At 39.6% G+C, this 20,124-nt stretch overlaps 2 protein-coding genes across 3 annotated transcripts in view; both read right to left on the bottom strand.

Annotated features, from left to right (window-relative positions):
- Positions 1 to 10: 10 nt before the first annotated feature.
- Positions 11 to 10,073, bottom strand: LTV1 (LTV1 ribosome biogenesis factor). The gene is made up of 11 exons (XM_049800373.1): positions 9,947 to 10,073; positions 8,543 to 8,674; positions 7,848 to 8,036; positions 6,753 to 6,840; positions 5,679 to 5,799; positions 4,651 to 4,900; positions 3,791 to 3,918; positions 2,104 to 2,243; positions 1,831 to 1,883; positions 905 to 1,105; positions 11 to 291 (listed from the first exon to the last, which is right to left on the bottom strand). The coding sequence occupies exons 1-11, from the start codon at positions 9,947 to 9,949 to the stop codon at positions 178 to 180; spliced, it is 1,419 nt and encodes a 472-aa protein (XP_049656330.1). The 5' UTR covers positions 9,950 to 10,073; the 3' UTR covers positions 11 to 177.
- Positions 10,074 to 16,959: 6,886 nt separating this feature from the next.
- Positions 16,960 to 20,124, bottom strand: part of PHACTR2 (phosphatase and actin regulator 2) — a 140,935-nt gene continuing 137,770 nt past the window's right edge. For both annotated transcript variants that reach the window (XM_049800216.1, XM_049800217.1), the window contains one exon: positions 16,960 to 20,086. In XM_049800216.1, coding sequence (XP_049656173.1) covers positions 20,071 to 20,086 — 16 coding nt within the window. In that variant the 3' untranslated portion in view covers positions 16,960 to 20,070. The remainder of the gene's footprint in view (positions 20,087 to 20,124) is intronic.

The following is a 20,124-nucleotide window of genomic DNA, read 5'->3' as shown; positions in this document are numbered from 1 at the left end:
CACTAATACATTGTTTTATGTATAACTTCATTTCAGAAAGAATGACAAGTTGCTGGTTCTTGTTACAGTAATATCTGAATAACCCCCTTTAGGCATGACTGGCAAAGGTATGAGTTAGCAGTTCCCTTCTCAATATGAAAACTCAACAATGTTTCCACAGTAAGTTCCTCAGTTTTATCAAGACAGCTTCAGTCCTTGAACGTTTTGTTTCAGATTAAGCAACTCTTTTTCTTGCCTCGTTTTCTCCAATTTGAAGGCTAGCCTGTTGGCTTTCTTCTCCATTCTGCGTTCCTGTGCATATGAATAATTACAAATTTACAAAATAGGCATAACATGCAAAAAGAAATCATTCTAATTAACAGTTCTAGATCATGAAAACAGCAGCAATCTGGACAATAATATTATTTATGGCACTAATTATTAGTAGTCAAACTAATATGCATACCACCAGGATTATAATCTTTAATTAGCTCAAGCTTCTGGCAATTGGCAATTCCTGGCAATTTCTGTTCCTAAATAAAACAACTCGTATATCATTGTGGCCAACTAGATTTTCCACATTTCTTTCAGACAATTTTCACTTTGCATGATCTGAAACATCATAACTGTTTTCTTTGATTCCCTAGATAATAAGAAAATTAGAGTTATATATGTAATAGTGGCCACAATAACAGACCCCAGATTTCCATATCAGAAATTAGGATGACAAAATTATGAGCTTAACTTTCTTTCCAGTAGATTTTTTTTTTCTTTAAAGAAGCAATAATTAGTCCTTTGGGACCAGCAAGTTTTTCCCATTAATTTCCAGACACAAAAAACAAGTGAGCTTTAAAAAAATGTTCATAAAACAGAATTCAGATAACATAACATGTTTTTGCAGGGTTTTATTTAAAGTAAAGTGTACCTTTCGCTCCTCTCTTATAGCCTGTTTTCTAGCTTTGCGATCCTCTTTGCTCTCATCTTTGGAACGGGGCTGCGTTGATGCCCTTGGCAGGTCACTGCTATTAATCATTTGCATGCGTTCAATCTGCTTAGCAGTAAGACCCTTCTGAGGCAAGATATGTAGAGGAATTCCAGTCTTCTGGGAAATTTTTATTGGTCTGGGCTAAAATAGAGAGTGCATATGTATTAATGGTCCCTAACTTTCTCTCCAAGAAGTGCACATTGCACTGCCTTATCAGTATAAAAACATTAGATTCAGATTTAACAGTAATAAACATGTTTCCTCATACTGTTTTCTTCCCTCAGAAAAATGGTATTAATCCCAAAGAAATGAAACACACCTGTGAACAGAATATGGCCTCCCAGAACAAGAAAAAAAATTCTCCCTTTTATTTAAATATTACTGAAAAAGAAGAACTTAAGTAGGCTTTATAAGCTCTCAAGACAAATGTTTCCTTTCAAAATCTTGAATGTCAAGCTGTGCTCTAATACTGGGGAATTTCTGGAAGGCCAAAGAACTAGAATAAATTGTTTCAAACTATAGAAGGGAAGTAGCCTATTTTCAAGAAAAAAATCTAAGAAGTGGTTGTGAGACATAGATTACACAAAGATATATCACAGATAATAAGAAAGTAAATTCCTTGCTCTCTACATTTCTGCCTAGCTATTACAATGATTTTGAGCTTACTCAACTTTCCTTCTAATAGAAGAAAAATATATCCAAACCCTTCTTCAGTGAAGAAGTAATACCAGAAGCTAACACCCTCCCCAACCCTCTTTTCTGCTCTGTCCTTCTTTTAAAAACAGATATCCATTGAGGAAACAATCACTTTTGTCTCAAGTTTTCCCAGGCCAGGGTGTTATTCAGAGTAAGTTTAATGATTTTACCTTTGACGGCTCCTTAATAAGTGTTGGGTGATTATATAAGTTTGAATATGTACCTAGGTCACAAAAAAAAAACAAAACAGTGAAGAAAGGCTTGCAAATAGAAATATGTAAATTTATTATGAATTGTACTACTACTTAGTCTTTGGAAATTCCTGCTGTTGTGCACCACAAGAATAAACCATTTTACCTAAAGTACTGTTAGAAAAGTTCTGAGATCACCTATCATTTACTTCGAAATCCTAGGAACAAACAAGCAAACTCCAGAATACTTACTCAAAATGGATTCACAATCCCACTTTTCTTTTTGTTCCTCAATAACTACAGCTACTATTTCTTCCTTTTCCTCCTCACTTTCTTCATTCACAGGAGAGTCTAAATCTTCACAGGGTTCAAGAGCATCCAATTTCACACAACTTTGAAGAAGTCCAGAAAAGAAAAAAAGATAAGGTTTATCTTTTCTTGAAAAAGTGTAATTACGTTTTTGTGGTTTAACCCCAGCCAGCAACTAAGCACCACGCAGCCGTTCACTCGCCCCCCCCCGCCCCCAGTGGGATGGGGGAGAAAACTGGGAAAAGAAGCAAAACTCATGGGTTGAGATAAGAACAGTTTAATAGAACAGAAAAGAAGAAACTAATAATGATAACACTATTAAAATGACAACAGCAATAATGAAAGGATTGGAATGTACAAATGATGCACAGTGCAATTGCTCACCACCTGCCAATCAACACCCAGTTAATCCCTGAGCGGTGATCCCCCCGCCCCCACTCCCCCCAGTTCCTATACTAGATGGGACATCCCATGGTATGGAATAGCCCTTTGGCCAGTTTGGGTCAGCTGCCCTGGCTGTGTCCCGTGCCAACTTCTTGTGCCCCTCCAGCTTTCTCACTGGCTGGGCATGAGAAGCTGAAAAATCCTTGACCATAGTCTAAACATTACTTAGCAACAACTGAAAACATCAGTGTTATCAACATTCTTCGCATACTGAACTCAAAACATAGCACCATACCAGCTGCTAAGACGACAGTTAACTCTATCCCAGCTGAAACTAGGACATACATAAACCCAGTCTCCCCTCAGTAAAATCCCAAACCAAAGAAAGCTATTCCCAATGAAATTTGCGGGAAAGTTTCCTTAAGTAAACAGCCCCCAGACAAACTAAAACATTAGGACAAGAGACATTAAGTCAACAAAAGCAGTATTTCTGCAATTGAAAAGTATGTGGTATACAATATTTGTGACTGGAGGGCAGGAAGAGAAAAGGCTTTACTTTTTAGTCCGTAAGCAAGGCAGCTCTAAAGGGGATTATGTATTCTACTACTGACCAGTCATCTTTCACTACAATGGACACAGTACTGTATCTTTCAATCAGGAAACACAAGACTAATGTGAGAACATCTAGCCATTTAACTTTGGGATAATATCACCCGCTTCAAGACAAAGTGTGTGGAAATGCAGTCTTACACTGACACGGGGTTGCTTTATAAATACTGTTTTTTCCAGTGCTCCAAACAGTGGGATCCATGCAACAGTCCCCTGCGAGTTTATGGTCATGTAACTAGGTATATAGTGGAATCAACTGCATACCAGTGAGACAGAATATACTTGGCTAGAGTCTGTTAAACACAAATGTAAGGTATAAGGAGAAAGGCAAATTACACTAAAAAGGAAAAGGAAGAATGTCTCTAGAAATTACTTACACTAAATTCAATACAATTATACAAAAGGAGCATAATCTTACATAAACCAACAAAATCCCTCCACTTAACTGTATCATCTCATAAGTTAAGATCGACACTCAGTGACATAAAAAAAAAATTGGTAATACTCATATGTAGCTGCTTTTACTGTGGGATGTAATCTTTGAGTACATGAACTGGAAACTACATACTCAAACTTTCAATATAAACACAGGATTACGTAACTACTTATGTGAAGCAGTCCTTCTGGGAATACATACTTTTTTGCTTTCTCTTTGTAGTAATCATTCAGGACTTCCTGCAGCCGAGCATTGTCTGTGTTAATATAGCCTTCTAACTCCACATTATCCAAGGCTCCAATTTCATCTTCATCAAATTGTTCAAAAAACTAAAATAAAGAAGTGGGTATCTGTAATCAGGTAGCATTTGTCATGCAACTTCTTGATAGCTTAAAGAAGACCTACACATTTTTTTCTATTTGCCCCTTTTTCCTCTCCCGTCTCATTTGTTGAACAACTGCCAAACGCATCTGCAGTAGGATTTCCTCCTTACTGTCAGTATTCTTCCAGCACAGGAGTGAAAAAGTTATCTTTTAATAATACATAAATCAGCTTCTGGAACATGCTTCTTATTCTGATGCATTATTTCAATCTGCACATTAAAAAGGCTGTCATTGCTCAGGACAAAAGCTACACCATATTTCCACCATTCTGATATCATACCATTAATGTATACTTGGCACAGTGGGAAGAAAGGGTGAAAGATGAGAGTCTTTACCAGGCACTTGTACATGATTTGCTGTGTTGAACTGAGCCTCAGATAAAAGTGTAACGCCAACTACAAACGCTCATTATAGTGACTGGAGTAATTTTGTTTAAGTGTATCAGTGTTAGGCCTTTTAATAGCAATTAACACTATGACCTATTTAACACAAGCCTCTTAACACAGACAATATTAAATGCAGAATATGTGCAAAGAATAGCTGTTTGATGTTCTAACTACTGAAGGCAGTAGGAATTTGCATAGGCATACAGGATACCACCTTATGAGATGAATCAAAAGACAAAGAAGCATTTAACACACCCTTATGTTTAACAGTTACATTCTTGAGCTGCCTCACCTTCTCAAATCTGTCATCCAACAGGGTTAACTGCTCATTCCTTCTCATTACTGAAGATGTCATAGAATATTCTGTGAAACGACTCCTGGTTTCTTCTTGCATAAAGAGAAATTCTTTTGTCTGTCCATTAACCCCATCATCTGATAAAGGACCTTCTGAATCATAGTCTTTATCATTACTGTAACTATCCTTTTCATCACTGTCATCCTCCACATCTTCCCATTCATCTTGATCCTCAGCATCTGATCCCCTGAACAGAAGTATAAAACAGTTCTAGAATAATACATGGACCTTTCCACAGCTCTGACCAATGCTGGGTTATCTGAAACAATTTGGCAATAATAGATTTAAATCTTCAGAGGCAAAGATAAAAACTTATTATTTTCAAGCCAGTAAAAGAAAAACAAGTTTAGCAGTAACGGTGTTGCCAAAGTCAGCATAATACTACTTTTGTCTGAAAGCTAAGAAAATTTTTGATAACTGTTGGATCACACATCTGTGCACTGAGAATGAGGTTATGTTTACATTCAGCTATACACATCAAAGTAGAAAAATACTAGCTGCTGCATTTTTGAACATCAAAACTAGCAAAATTTCTTGTGGTTCATAAAATGATGAGAGTGATACCAAAACCTAAATAAATAATATGCAGTGGCGTATTACATGAAGCATTTGTAAAGGTTCTGGAAACACCCGTTAGCATTCATCAATAGTACTACTGACGTATTTTGAATGTGATAGATGGTAATGTTCAAGAATCCTATTAATCCATACATTCCATCTGTAAACAAATACATATAATCCATGAGCTCGAAGTAACAAATGAAACCCATCTCTTGGATTAACACATCAAAATTTGATTTTGTAACCTACCACCCACAAAACACAAGGTAATACTTTTTTCCTTTAACACACCAAAGTATTAAATTTGAAATTTGAAACCATTCTTGCTTCCTACAACATATGAAATAATAAATAGCATCATTCCTATTTACATATGACAAACAGTTCTACAAAACTCTATCTACCCTTTCTGTGGTTCATTTGCTTGTAGAACAAAATCATCTTCCAGGATATTTTCTGGATTGTCAAAATCAAAATCATCATCAAGAGCTGCAACAATATCAGGGTCAAAATCTAGCCGTGGTCCTAGAAAGTTAAAAAAACAAAACAAACACCAAAACATAAATAAGTTTCTCTAACATTATAAAGCTACTTTCCTAGATAAAAACCAATCCAGCTAGACTGTTAATTTGCACTAAGGAAAGATTAAACCTAATAATCACAAAATTCCTCAATAATATTTGTAGATTTGATACAAGCCAGGGCAAGTCACCAGCCTCTTGTCAATTCTCCTCATCCAGAAAAAAAAAAACCACATTTCCCAGAGGTCTTAAGCTTCCATAAACGTATTTTAATACATTTTACTTCGATATTTTTTCTTCTACAATATTCTAAGTCGAAGTACTGTATGATCAACTGCCAACTCTAGCTCCCACCCCACTAAAATTCCCTACATTACAAAAAGTCAGAAAGTGTTTCTCTACTGCAATTAACAGAAGTGTCTTTAGCATCCTTCTGCTAGGACAGAGAGAACTACCACAATTACTTTCTATTATAAAGTATTAAGATAGTTGTAAAGTGAATGTTCAGTGCAAACATAGATACATAACAAAAGTGTACTTCCAGCCTGTAACACTGAAATAATACTAATGAAGGAAAGCAAAAAACACCCAGGATTTGAAAATAACATAAATTCCAAGAGTGAAAATCCAGTTCCAGAAGTGGATTCAAACAGATGGAGCAATAAATCAACAGTATTATCTACAGTTTTCCCCTGTTATTAGTTTATATTTGCTACACAGCAGTAAGAGCTCATGGATTCCGAGCTCCCATGCCCCCAGCAAAGCTAAAAAGCTATTATTAGTGAATCACAGAAATAGGTATCAAACTGAAACACAGGTCTCCTAGATTATTCTTTATGTCTACTATTGAGCCTGTTCTAAACAAAACCTAATATGACACTGTAATTGAAGCCATAATTACCATCTAGTACCTAGATGGCAGCTCACGTTACAAAAAGGCAAGAGATTTAATGATACCTGAAACAGGAGCAGCTTTATTTAACAAGCCTACATCCTCTTCAAACTCTGTGGCAAATACTGAGGAAGGCAACTTAATAGATGGAGCCTTAGAAAAAGAAACAAAAAAACCATCACAGTATACTTGTCCTCAGTTTCTCATTTCAGCCCACATTAACAAAAATGTGCAGATAACCATGTGACCAAAAGAAACTCTGAGTGCTATTTAAATGTTAAGACAAGTGCTACTTTACTGATGGCAAATTTTCAAAGTTATGCAATGAAACCTAGGTATTGGCAGCATTCATTCTCATGTCAATAATCTGCAGGTAGAGAGACAGTATTTTTGCATCTCTGACGCTTTTTAGAGAATGGTTGAACAATGAAATTTCTGACTTTTTTTTTTGTTCTGGAGAACACTAACACACATTTGAAATTACCCCTTTATTGACAGGCTTATTAACAGCTTACTAACACGCACATCTAAAATAACTTTAAATCTTATATAGTATCGCCAAACCGTACCTGAAAGGTATTTCTGACTATGAAAATCAGTTTTGACTAAAATTGCAGTATTTGGTTAAACCAAACTCCCTCAGAAGTGACCGACTGTTGCTTGAAATTACTTACTGTTTTTCCATTCCAACATGATCTAGCATCATGAAATTCCACAAGTTATGCCAGCAACTGAAAAGTTTTATTCCCTCTGGGTTCTGTTACATTCCACTTCAGAAACACAGTGTAGGGGTAACACAACCCAGTATACTCATAACTCCCTGAGCATTCAAAAGTTCTAAAAATCTTAAAAACAACTGCCAACCCAGAAGAACATGACTTGTTCAAATACCTTTGTAAGCTATCTCTGTCAAGAAAAGCTTATCACGGGTACATGAAGTGTTTTAATACTGTGCAAGCAAAATACTATTCATCAACAAATTTTGGCTTGTCAACTTTTGGTTTTACTTGTAGGAAGTAGGAAAGCCTGACTGTGGGTGAAAAAGATCCTATATATATAGGTCACAGTCATAACACTTGTTGAATATGGTTAATGAACCTACAGGATGCTAAACTCCAAAAAAATAGCGTAAGATTATTATTAGCAAAAATACTACTTACTGGAACGCGCTGAATTTCATCTTCTACATGCCCCTCATTTGTGACAACAATTCTGCTTTGCTGTCCACGCACAGAAGGGACAAGCTCAGAGGGACCAGAGGCTTCTTTTAGATGCTGCAAATAGTCATAGTCATCATCAAAGAAGACTCCATACTTCCGCTGCTCTTCCCTCCTTTGCTCCTCATGCCCCTTGGAATTGTAAAAAGAAATACATTTAGCTACTTAAGTCCATTGAAAACTTATTAGCAAAAAGAAAAGTAACACATCTATTGAGAATGCCTGAATTCTAAAGTCCTTGTAGTCCTCTCTCCTCTCATTACACTAACAAACAGCCAATTAGGATGTCGTAACCACCCAGTTCAGTGTTCAGATGCTGTCTGAGCAGGACACTAAACAACTTTTTCCATAAGCAGCATAACTAACAAAGCCTGTTTTTTCGGGATGGGCCAGGCAATTTTTGTTGTTGTTTTTTTTAAGATGTTTATATCCCTAATGCCAGTTAGTCACCCTTCAACGCATCAGGCAGTAACTCACAAGTATCAACTTCCCCACAACATCCCTTTCTTCTTAATAAGCTGGACCAAAACCTACCTTTTCTCAGGCTATGTTTTTGAATTGTAGGATTGCATACCCACTTTTCTCTCCTGCAGCACTTCTTATCTGAATGAACTTCAATATTAAAAGCAAGCATTTACCTTCTGTGTAGGCAGCAGAACACGCTGGGGTGCAGAATCATCAGCAGCGAGTGGATCCCTCTGACTTCTGTGCACTAAGTGAAATGTTACCGCTTTCTTCTTCTCTATGAAGGGTTTCTTTTTCTTGTGAGGCTGCAAAAGGACATTTGGTTAATCAATAATAAAAAATGAAATATTAAATGCACCTAAAAAGACGCTTTTGCCTGGAGTGTGCTCCTGTATTCCTTTTAAGGTAATGCCTTATAAACATATACTGAGAGACAAAGCAAAAAGAGACTAGTGGTAGCTTAACTCTTCTCACCACGTGCACAGCAGCCATTCCATATGTTCTAATAGCACGTGCAGCTGTATTCAGCCGCAAAACGGCAATACAGTGGTGCAATAAATATTTGATTATAGCATATGCACATTAACACATAATCCTAGAAAGGAATTTTTAAGTAACTACTTTCTAAACACTGGTTCAAATCTGAAACAAACTTTGGCCAAGAAACACAGGAAACTGACATAAGGAAATTGATCTAGACACACCTAGCTTCTTCAAAACTGTTCAGACAGCTGTTCCTACACCAGCAATTCAGTATCGACCACGAAAACTACTGACTGCTCCATTACACTGACAATAGCTCTAACATTCTGGATCAACAAAACTCTGAAGTACTCTTAACTGGGTGAAAGCCTTTTCTACAAGTTCGCACACATGACTTGGAGAAGTACTTCTATCAACATTTCCGGCTTTACTTACCTACCAACATGGGTAAATAACAGATATATGCAACTTCAAAACTACTCTACAGATCTAACCAATCTTCTCTGCCCGGTAACTTCAAGCATGCAACATGACACACCACGTCATACCAAAGTTCAGAGCCTATCAACTGCCGCCACACGTTCCAAGTTAAAAACCCTAAACCGTGCTTTAAAGTCTTACGCTTGGAGCCACCACAAACGGAAACACGTCAAGTTTTTGGAAGCGGGCAGCGTGCTGCCCCTACAGAGAAACTCGCAGGTGGCTGACGGTACAAGGGAAGCGCCTGTCACGCAGAGAGGCCGCACGAAGCCGAGCGGGAACGCGGCCCCGCGCCCCCCACGCTGGCCTGGGCCCCGCGCCTCGGGACGCCGCCTCAGCCGCTCCCCGCCGGCCAGCCTAGGCCGCAGGGCAGGCAGGCCGCCCCTCACCGCGGCTTCTCCGCCGCGGGTCAGGGGCTGCCGGGGCACACTCCCCCCCCCCCGAGCCGGGGAAAAATTCCCCGACAGCCCCGCAAGCAGAGGGTGGCGCTTCTCCCCTCCAAACCGCGCTGCGGAGACGGCCCGATGTCAGCCCAAACGCCGGGGGAGAACGGACGGACGGACGCGACGGTTAGCTGTCAGCGACGGGGGCCGGCCGACCGGCCGCCTCCTCACCATGGCGCCCGGGCAGTGCGCGCTGCCCGCCGGCGAGGGGAGCCGCTACAGCCGCCCCCCCGGCACCCCCGGTCCTGCTCGCTCTCACGCCGGCCGGGAGTCAGCACCGCCGCGCTGCGGCCTCCATCTTGGGATGGACCGGTGACCAACGAAGGGGGGGAAGACGATAGGCTGCCAGCCCGGACAGGGCTTCCTCCCCCCCCCAGTAACAAAAACAACGAGGCTTTTGTCGGACTGAAACAGTAATTTAATAAAAGGGAGGCTCCGCGAATGCAAACAGGGTAACTTCTCCCACCATCCAGAAGCACATTTTCCCACTTCCCCCCCCAAACTGATGGAGAATGGTTCCACCCGCCAGCGGGCCTCAATCGCAAGACGCTCTGCAGCGGGCCAAAGGGCACCGCGCGTGCGCAGGGGCCGGGCTGTCGGTCGCGGGACGGGGTGGGGCTCGCTGGCAGAGAGGCGTGGCTTGGGAGTCGGGCCCCCGCCCCCCGCTCCCGCCGCCAGGCGCGTCCCCGCGGAGGCGGGCGCGGGGGCGGGGCGGGCGCCTGAGGGGCGGTGGGGAGCGCTCCGCCATCCCCTCGGCGGCGGGAGCGCGGTGGCCGGGCCGTGGCCCATCCGCGTCCCCCGGGCAGGCTGCGGGCTGGGTGCGGCGTGAGGGGAGGGAGGAAGCGCCTGCAGCCGCCGTGAGGCAGCGCGGGCGGCGCGGGAGCCGGGTGGGTACCGGGGAGGCGGGACGGAGCCCAGCCCGGGGGAGCGGCGGGGTGGAGGTGCGAGGTGCTGGGAGGAGCAGAGCACCTCCTGCTGGCCGCCTTGGGCGCTCGGAGGCGGTCACTCCCGACAGCGACACGAAGGCCTTCCCCAGGCTCCACGGGAATAGAAAATCCCTAGCGGTCCCAGCGAAGGAGAGGGGAGAAAGTTGCGCTGAGTGCCCAGGTGCTGCGATAAACAAGACCCTGCGTGAGGCAGGAGGCACAGCGACTAGCTACGTCTCTGAGACCCGCCGTTGCAGTCCAGCTCTGCGCAGGCTCACATCCAGGCTGAATTTGAAGGCTCGGGTGTAAATAAGACGTATTCGAATTAACAGTGTTTTGCCATTGATGAGTTCTTATTTCTTGTGAGATGGCATCCTAGCTGTATGAATTATACCTATGCCATGTAGCGTGCCTGTGCACAAACACACAGGCACACACGTACACGCTCCTTGCTAAGAAAAAGAAAAGCATGCTTGGTATTTTAGGAATATGATGTAAACCCGTTTTGTTACATTTCAAAAAGAAAGCGTAAAACGCAGAAGGGAGCAGTTTCTTCCATAAGCATACAGACGATTAAACCGGTAACAACTATGGGAAGGTTGTTGCTGAAAATTAAGAAAGAATTGTCCACATATTATATGTGGATATGTACGCAGCTAAATATATATGTGTATGTATACCTTAGAATGTTAGCTTTAATCATATTTGAGTGGATTTCGGATTTCATTGTTTTTCAGTAGGTGTCACTAAAGCTCCAAAAGAGCCTAGATTTTCACTCTTCGGGCTATTGTTTTCTGAAGTCTTGCATCTTTACCATCAAGTTTCATCACATCGCTTTTGTGAAAGTGCACAAACTGCCTGCTCCATCAGTTGAAATGACTCCTGTACTCAGTGGATTCAAATTATCCCTGCATATATCTGCGCAAAGCCTAGACCTTCCTTTCCTCTTACTTCCTAAAAGTACATGGTAAGTATCTTGTTGCCATCAGCCATCTGAAGGTTGTAGTACACGCCTGGTGGTACAGGAAGGTTGGCAACCCCTTGACTGCATGCGTGCTGTTAATGGGTTTTTCCAGACTGCACCTAACGGGAGCAACTCCCTTCCTATAGTATGTCTATACTGCAAACCCAGTGACAAGTGGAATAGCAGAGCTAGCTTTTCACAAGGTAACTAAGAGGAGAATCACCCAAGTGTTAAAAAAACAGGGCTTAGCATTTATCTGTGGGGTAAAAAAGTAATCAGATTACTCCTTATTGCTTTCAGATCCCTGAGGTAGCTCTGGCATCCATAGAAGTGTGAAGTACTTGTAGACTTGGTAACAGGATTACACTTGACAATCCCCTAAACCTGGTGACCCCCTATCTAACAGTGGCAGTACTGTCATTTCATATACCCCAGATCTGGTCCAGAAGCATCACGTCAGTCTGGAAGTGGGAAAAATTAGCTTTTGCTCTCAGCTCTGTTGCTAATCATCTGTTTCATATGCGTAAGTTAAATTTACCTGTTCAGTTTTTTAAGTCTTGGGGTTTTCTGTCTTGCTTTAACTCACATCCCCACCCTGTATTTCCTGTTTAGATTCTAAGCGTTTAGGGGGAAGGACCTATATTATATGTTCATGCTGTGATTAAAACAACAGGCTTCCTTATCACAGAAGACTGATAATGTATGCCAACAGCAATATGTCTGGAGATTAGGTTTAAGATTGAGGGATTAGCAATAATAAGCATCATATTACCTCCTTTGTTGATACCTAAGGGCGAGTCATCTTCTTCCAACTAATTTACGATATATCAAAATTCAAAATTTAGTATCACGTATGTGAAATGTGTATGAAAGAGTCTTTCAGGTGGAGACTCCACTTAAGCTTCTAATTTCATCTAAGCCTTACAAGGCACTCCATCCCACTGTACTCTCATTGTGTTCTCTGCTGAGACACCCTGCAGTTTAAACTCAGTAAAGAGCATCTACAGAGACTGGGAGCATAAATTAGGTCTCTGAACCACTGAGCTACAACACTAACTTCGTATTTTTAAAATAACTGTCACCTCTTTGAACACACCTCTGCATGAATACACCACCCACAAGACAGCTACCAGATATGTTTGAAGGACTCCCAAAATTCAAAGGAAGGTTTCAGGAACCTTTCTTCATCTCATTGCCATGCTGAGGGACTTCTAATTTGGTCTCTCTGGAGGCTGCTTTCCAACAAGTTAGAGCTCTCTGAAGTTAACTCTGTTACGCACGCCCATGTACTTGCTAGAGATTCAAGAACAAAATTATTTTCTGTAAAGATTTTCTGAACAATTTTATTGAGATAATTTTCTTCATTTTATATTTGTTATATATATTAATTCATATGTATCTATAATTCAAAGAGCTAAACAATTTTCTAAGGCACTTGGAACTGTGCACAGCAGAGTATCCTACAGTACTGTACAACTAGGCAGCACACATTTTTTTTGCTTGTTAAATAAACCCACCATAAACCAAGCATAATATATGTAGTGTATAAAAAAGATAATACATAGTCTATTTTTCAGATGACAATATTGGAATATATTTGTATGTGTGTGTACATGTATATATAGGTAGATACGTATAAAACTCCAAGAAGCAGCTATCATTAATTTGTAACAATTCCAGTTATTTACATTCACAGATACCAATACGCCTCTGTAAAATGCAGTATCAGATCAGCCACTTCTTCCTAGTTACCATATTCAATCACACTAAGTCAGGCTGCCAAAATACAAGTAAATGCATTCAGTTTATAATTGTTATGTAAAATACACACTACAGAAGCTGAAAAGTTATTGGTATTGATTCTCCACAGCCTCACATATTTCAAAAGTCATTAAACACATGGAAAGTATATTTTAAAATGCTAGCAATTCTAAGCTGATAATGTTTCAGATGCATTTTTTATAGTTATCAATAACGATCCAGCATGACAGGCAGTGGGGAACCAAGTCTTGAATTTTGTTTATCTTATTTAACTTGTAAACAGGAACATTTAGTGAAATTCAAGTAAGTTACCTTAGGCATAATTTGTTTCTATTTTTAATTGAATTAATAGAAACAATGAAGTCTAAGAACTGGCCCAGTGCCTATTAATAGGTGACACTCTCCATTACATGCTGCAAAATTTTAATTCCAATGAATTAACGTGAAAACTTAATTTCAGGTGATTGTGGCCTGCTTGCAGTATATTCAGCACATAAGAACCTCCTGGCTTTACTGGGACCTGATAAGACCCTACTGGAGCTTAACCACCTGCACTGGCGTGGATGGATCATCAGGCCCTCCTTACTGGAGTCATCTCTCAGAGGTGTCCTTGCAGACTTGACTGGAAGAAGCATGTGCACAAGGATTCCTACTACTGAGTAGTACCTTTCCCCACCGTGTTGCAGCTCTCCTGGAGAAATACAGGTTCTTGACCTGTACAGTGTTTAAGGTACAGTTGGGTCTACAAAGCATGGCATACTAATATTGCCATGATTTACTGTTTGAGCAATTGTTCCATAAAAAGCTGGGATGGGATGCAAACTTCTTAGCTCCTGAGAGTACAGCAATGTGATCTGCAGTGTTCCTGCACCTCTCCTAGATTTGCAGTTTGGTTGTAATGTAATTCTATTTCTCTGTTAGGGGAAAAAAAATAATCTTAAGACCTATTTAAATGGTTGCAGGCAATTAGCATGTGCCATCTCTATACATTTCCCACCCCTACTCATGCAGCTAGATGCCCATTCAAACAAGCCATTGGTATCTTTTTGTTTCAAATCACACCAGCTAAAATAATTGTCCAAAACACAGTATTTCTTTAATTCCAAAATTTATACAAGTTTACAAATCAATATACCACCACACAAAGTAGTGAAATGAAGAGAAGATGTGTTCAGCAACATTTTACTATAACAATGTTCAAATATGGTTAATTTTAACATAGTATTGCAAGACTTTTTAAATATAAAGAATTAAAGTTTGAACAAGGAGATACAGAGAATACCATTACTTTCTTTGTTCCTATCCAATGCAGTATTTATCTTCTAGAAAATAATGAAATATTGGTGAAATGCTGTATCTAGTTCGTATGATCTCTAGTTCCATTAAAATCCTGAAACAAGATGGTAACACTGACAAAGTGAAACAAGACCTTATTAATCATTAAAATTAATAAATAGAAACCTGTCAAAACATTACAGTGAAAGATGTTACTTTTACTCCATTTGTCCCTTTCTCTATGTAGATACACTTCCATAAGGTTTGGTTTTGGGTTTTTTTGGGTTTTTTTGTTGGTTTTTTTTTTTTTCCCCAGATGTCTGTTAAATAGAAGCTTTAAGCTATTCCAGGGAATTGACTTTGCTTTTAATTTGATCCTCAAAATATTTTAGTATCAGCCTAAAAAAAATTTTCAGAATTGCTTTTTTTTGTTCATCAAAAGCTAGGTCCCAGGAGTGAGCATTGCACTGAGCTTTGTACAATAAGAATAAAGATAGCAACAATAATGGGGCTAAATGTGGGGGCTCTAAAGGCAGGAAGCAAGTTTATTCTGTTTTTCACCCTGAGTATGTCTTTATTTTAGTTTACAGCAGCATCACAGGTCTTATTGAGATAGGAATAAATACAGATGATGCAAAAGCATTAAAAGATGCAGTTCTGGTATAGCTGACAATTTAATGCAAATGTAGGCTTTTAGCTTTGTTTACTTTATCATTAAAGCATTAACGGACATTAAGACACGGGCTCATATTGTAGCCTCTCCTTAGGATGCCGGCAGTGCTCAGCCAGACCTGTCCTACTGGTGCAGTCTGCCAGGTACCCAGGTGAGAGCCTGGCTCTCCCTACCCTGGCTCCAACCCACTGCCAGCTGCAGCCGAGGAGGGGGTTTCACTTGATTCCCAGGCTGCCAGACTAGATAGATGTTTTCAGTCTGTGCTGGCTGGATCTTCCTCCCATTTTATGATGATACAAAATTGTGGCTCAGACTATATTTATACTCAGGTTAAGTGACAGCTAGTTTGAAACAAAATTCTCTGGTGTAGCTGTAGTATTACTCGTCACAGATCTGGGTTGAAGCATCTCTGCTGGAAACAAAGCATTAACCTCACCTGGAAGGAGAGGTCTAATTTCTGTAATATCAGGGACACTTTAATCCCTTTGTTTCACAGCTCATTTAGTTTTCAAGTAAAAAAAAACAGTGGTCATGCAATACAGTTTTTACACGTCAACACTGAGGTTGTGGTGCTTCTCTAAGAGTAGCTCAGTGTGGCCAAAGGAGAACGTGGGGCCACCCTGTCCCACACCACATCAGAGGTTGGTAAAGCTCACCACAGCCAGGGACACGCACAACTGTAGGTAAATCCTAAACCCAACAAATAAATACAATCTTACAGACCTACAGATGGTTGTTAATACTTTCAGTGATTTTTGAAGAGACACTGCTGCTGGTCCTACCTTGTTTCAAATCACCAGTCAAAATGGTATTTAGCTTAAATAATTTTTTTTGGTATTTGTTGAGCCAACACATATATCACAATTCAAGGAAATTCAGATATTTTTCACTTGAAACAACTAATTTCAGTTATAAGGACTAATATATAATACCTGAAAGGAGAGAGACGAGAGACATTCTAGAACCATTTCAATTTGTTATGTGAAGATATTGGGATTTGATTAAGCATCCATTCTTCTGCACCCACAGCAACATGCTGCGATGTGTAATCCTACTGATGAACGTGATATATGAGGTCATTTCAGAAACCACTACTTCAAGCTACTAATTTTCTCTTTGTGTGCATGTAGACATCTGAGTTCGTATCTGACTCTGGGGAACATAAGTATGTGTGTAAGATTTGTCGTATGTTGTGGATGACATTTAAATCATTTGTCCAACTTGATAAAAATTAACACATTGATCCCTTTTAGACAGTTGGACTGTACTATGCATTGGATGGAAAGTGTTATTTTTTTGCCTTTTTTACATATTTTTATTTTTTTCCTCAAGGTTTACTCACTCAAGAGTTTCTCAGGACTTACCCTGATTTTTCCCCTCCAACAGGCGTGCAGCACCATAGGCGGTTAGGTACGTGACATTATTTCCAAAGGACTGTTGTAGCAACTTGAAGACATTTGAAATCATCAATACAGAGGACTAGGAGATACAGCAGAAACTGACTTCAGGCAGCTCAATAAGGTAAAGCAAATTTGCTTCACTGCACATAGTGACACATCAAAATCTTGTTATTTTTTATTGCATGGTCATTTCTCTGCCAGTTGATATGTCGAATATAAAAATAGTATCTACAATTCTAAGTCTGTATGTGGGTACAATACACAATGGATAGTTTATAGTTCTAATTCTGCAAGTATACTACATTTTTACATAAGTTCCAATAAAGGCAACTCTTTGTCCAGTTACATAAATTTGCTTAAGTAGTTTGCTGAATTGTGGGCCAAAGAATGCATCTAATTATTTATCATTAAAATAGTAAGAATTTATGTAAGAAATTAAAGATTAGCTCAGCATCTCTGTCCAGGCTAGTATCCTGCATCAAGCAATGGTGTGCAGTGAATACTTAAAAAAAAAAACCCCAAGCCCAGAAGGAGGATAGGGAAAGCCTAACTGATACCTCACCTACGTATCCTCATGTCTTATGGCAAAATGCAGCTTGAGGAAGTCTGAGCCAGAAGTTGTATCCTCATCTTCGTGTTTTAACTCTTAAAGCGAGAAGGTGGCACGTCTTTCCATCCATTCTTCGGGCTTAGTATAGAGGAATGCCTTCTTGCAAAGTCAATTAATTCACTTCATCCTAAGAGTTTAACGAAGTTTTAATTTGTGTAACCCATATGTACCCTGGCATGTCAGTGGAGCTACTCTCTTATATAAAGTTCATATAGTCTGACCTTACCTTTGTCCAAGTTGTTCTGCCTGTGCAACAGCTATCCTTCTGCCTTTAGTATCTTGGCTGCTTTCAAATGTTTCAAAGTGATTAAGGCAACACTGAGATCTATTTAATTGCTCCACTTGTTTCCTTTGAAGTGAAATACTGTGTTTTATACTTCAAAGTCAACATAGTAGGCCTTCATAGAATTTTGGACACACATTTCTAAATTTGGCAACAACAGCAAAAATTTCAAGCAGGAGAACTATTTATTAAGTGCTAGTGTAAGTTTTAAGTTTACTCTTCAAATTCTAAAAATAAAAATTAGGATTCTACCAGAACTGCTGACAAACCTTAACTCTAATGGCCTGATCATTCTTGTATGATTTAGTGCTAAAGAATACATTTTCACTGCTTCCTTGATGTCCAAGTGGTGTTCCTATATTTATAAAATGATGGGCCTCACAGAAGCTAAACTGTTTTCTGCAAATGGAATCCTAATGGCTCTTATTGATTCCATTAAAAAAGGAAGGTGCTGCTTCCTTTTCTTTGCTACAAGCATGTAGATGGTTATTTTATTTGGTTATTGATATTTTGGGGTCTGTACATCATTAGATTTTTACTAAAATGTAAGTGATTCTAACAGTCATATAAATCTATCATTTTTGAAAAAGAGTTTGTTAATCTCTTTAAAAATAATAGAGTGCCAGCTGTTGGAAAGCACTCTGCTGTTACTAGAAGTGCTCATACTAAAATAATCCACCCCATTTATGCAAACCTGGTCTTGTTGTAAATATCACTAAAGAGGGAGATCAAATTTTAGCCACCAAATTGCCTTCCTGCCTTTAGGTTGACATCTAAAACAATAACCTTCAATTTTATAAACTAAAAACATTCCACAAGAATCTATTGCAGGTTCTGAGGTAAAAATCACATCTACACAGACCTTTTATTGCCTGAAAAAGAAATACTTACACTTCATAATTAAAAACTAAACAGGGCACATAAAAGACAAAAATAAATTGTAATATGTACACACATTAGAAAGGATAAATAGCAAATATATTGTAATACTGCATTAAATGTATGCATATGTAAATTCCAGACCCCCCCACAATTGTTGTGTACATTAATTCAAAGGATAAATAAGTGCTAATGTAAGACAGATAATTTCTTAGTGTAAACAACGCCACAGGCTTTTTAATGGGCTTTTGGGCCAGCCTAGAAAAAACATGTACTGCCTTTCACACTCCATACCACTTGATTGTAACAGTATTGTATTCACATGTACAATTTCAAGATAGTATAAAAAATTATGAATCTAAGAAGCATTCTTCACACTCAACAAAAACAGGCTGCAGACACTCTAAGGATTTTCCGTTCACTTTTACAGGACCACTGGCTGAAGACATACTGATTCATCTGTGAGTTCTTCCCCAAAGCAGTGCAAAAGTCCTTAAATGTAAAAGTCACACTAGTAATCACTGCTCAAGCCTACTAGTAAAGACTTTTGTGCCTAATTTCAGTTCTGATTTTGGGTTCACACTAGCGTGATGTTGAAGTTGTCACCACTGCCTGCCATAGGTGAGAAAGATAATGATCCCTCTGGTTTGAATGGCAAGTGACAGCAAGAAGTGTTTCTAAACATGAAGCATTTCATGGCATTCAGAGTGTCACGTTATTTGTCCTTCAAATCCTGTTTATGTATTTCTGAGGATCCAAAGTATGTCAACATTAAAAACCAAAAAATATATGACTTGTTCTCTATGAATGTTCAATGTATTTTCCTGAAGCATGCTCATCAGGATTTTTAAAAAGAGCTGAGTTATACTAGGACTAATTTCTGGCAACTGTATTTACTGGCACCAGAGAAAATTACAGTTCTTCACTAAAGTACTGATGACATGAGGACTTGTGTCTTGCTGTCTTTCTTAAGACAGGCTGTGGCCACTATAAAAAAACCAAACATGCACAGTTGCTCACACTCTCAGTTTTTTTAGAAAAATAATTCCTCCCACTGGCCAAGTGCATTGTTACGCAGTCCCATCCATTCCACTTTTCTCTGTGGACTGACAAATGAAGCCTCTTCCCCCACGCTCTCAGCCCTTTTCACACAGCCCCCTCTCAGTTACCCTCAGCCACAACCCTATGAAGTCTGATGAGTTCCTGGTAACAGGCTCTCAAACGATTGTCTTCAGCTCTTCCTGACTTGTGGAGCTCCGATGAAGAAGTCCACTGACTCTGTGCGGGCAAGCCACAGAACTGTCCGTGGTCTGTCTTAACAATGAAAAACACTTCATGTGGATTCTCCTCCTAGACAAATCATTTGTCCATTGATAAAAATGAGGGCCACATCCTTCATTAGCCTCAGGGTAAGCTGTAGCACACACTCATACTCAGTCCAGTTCCAGTGCAATCTCAGGTCTTCAGGACGCAATGATTTCCCCAAGAAAACTGTTACATGAAATACGGGATGTGGTCAGACAGTTACGGACGATGAAACCTGAAATGATAAATCATTAAAAAACTTAGAATTGTATT

Source organism: Accipiter gentilis, chromosome 5, assembly GCF_929443795.1.
Source record: "Accipiter gentilis chromosome 5, bAccGen1.1, whole genome shotgun sequence".
NCBI classification, from domain to species: Eukaryota; Metazoa; Chordata; class Aves; order Accipitriformes; family Accipitridae; genus Astur; species Astur gentilis.
This window is presented reverse-complemented; position numbering and strand designations above follow the sequence as displayed.

Excerpts from the sequence above, each read along its gene's own strand:
- LTV1 (XM_049800373.1), bottom strand. Across the intron at positions 6,841-7,847 it reads ATGAAATTCAGCGCGTTCCA|GCTCCATCTATTAAGTTGCC; the intron begins GTAAGTAGTATT and ends TCTTTTTCTAAG. Across the intron at positions 3,919-4,650 it reads TGGATGACAGATTTGAGAAG|TTTTTTGAACAATTTGATGA; the intron begins GTGAGGCAGCTC and ends TCTTTATTTTAG.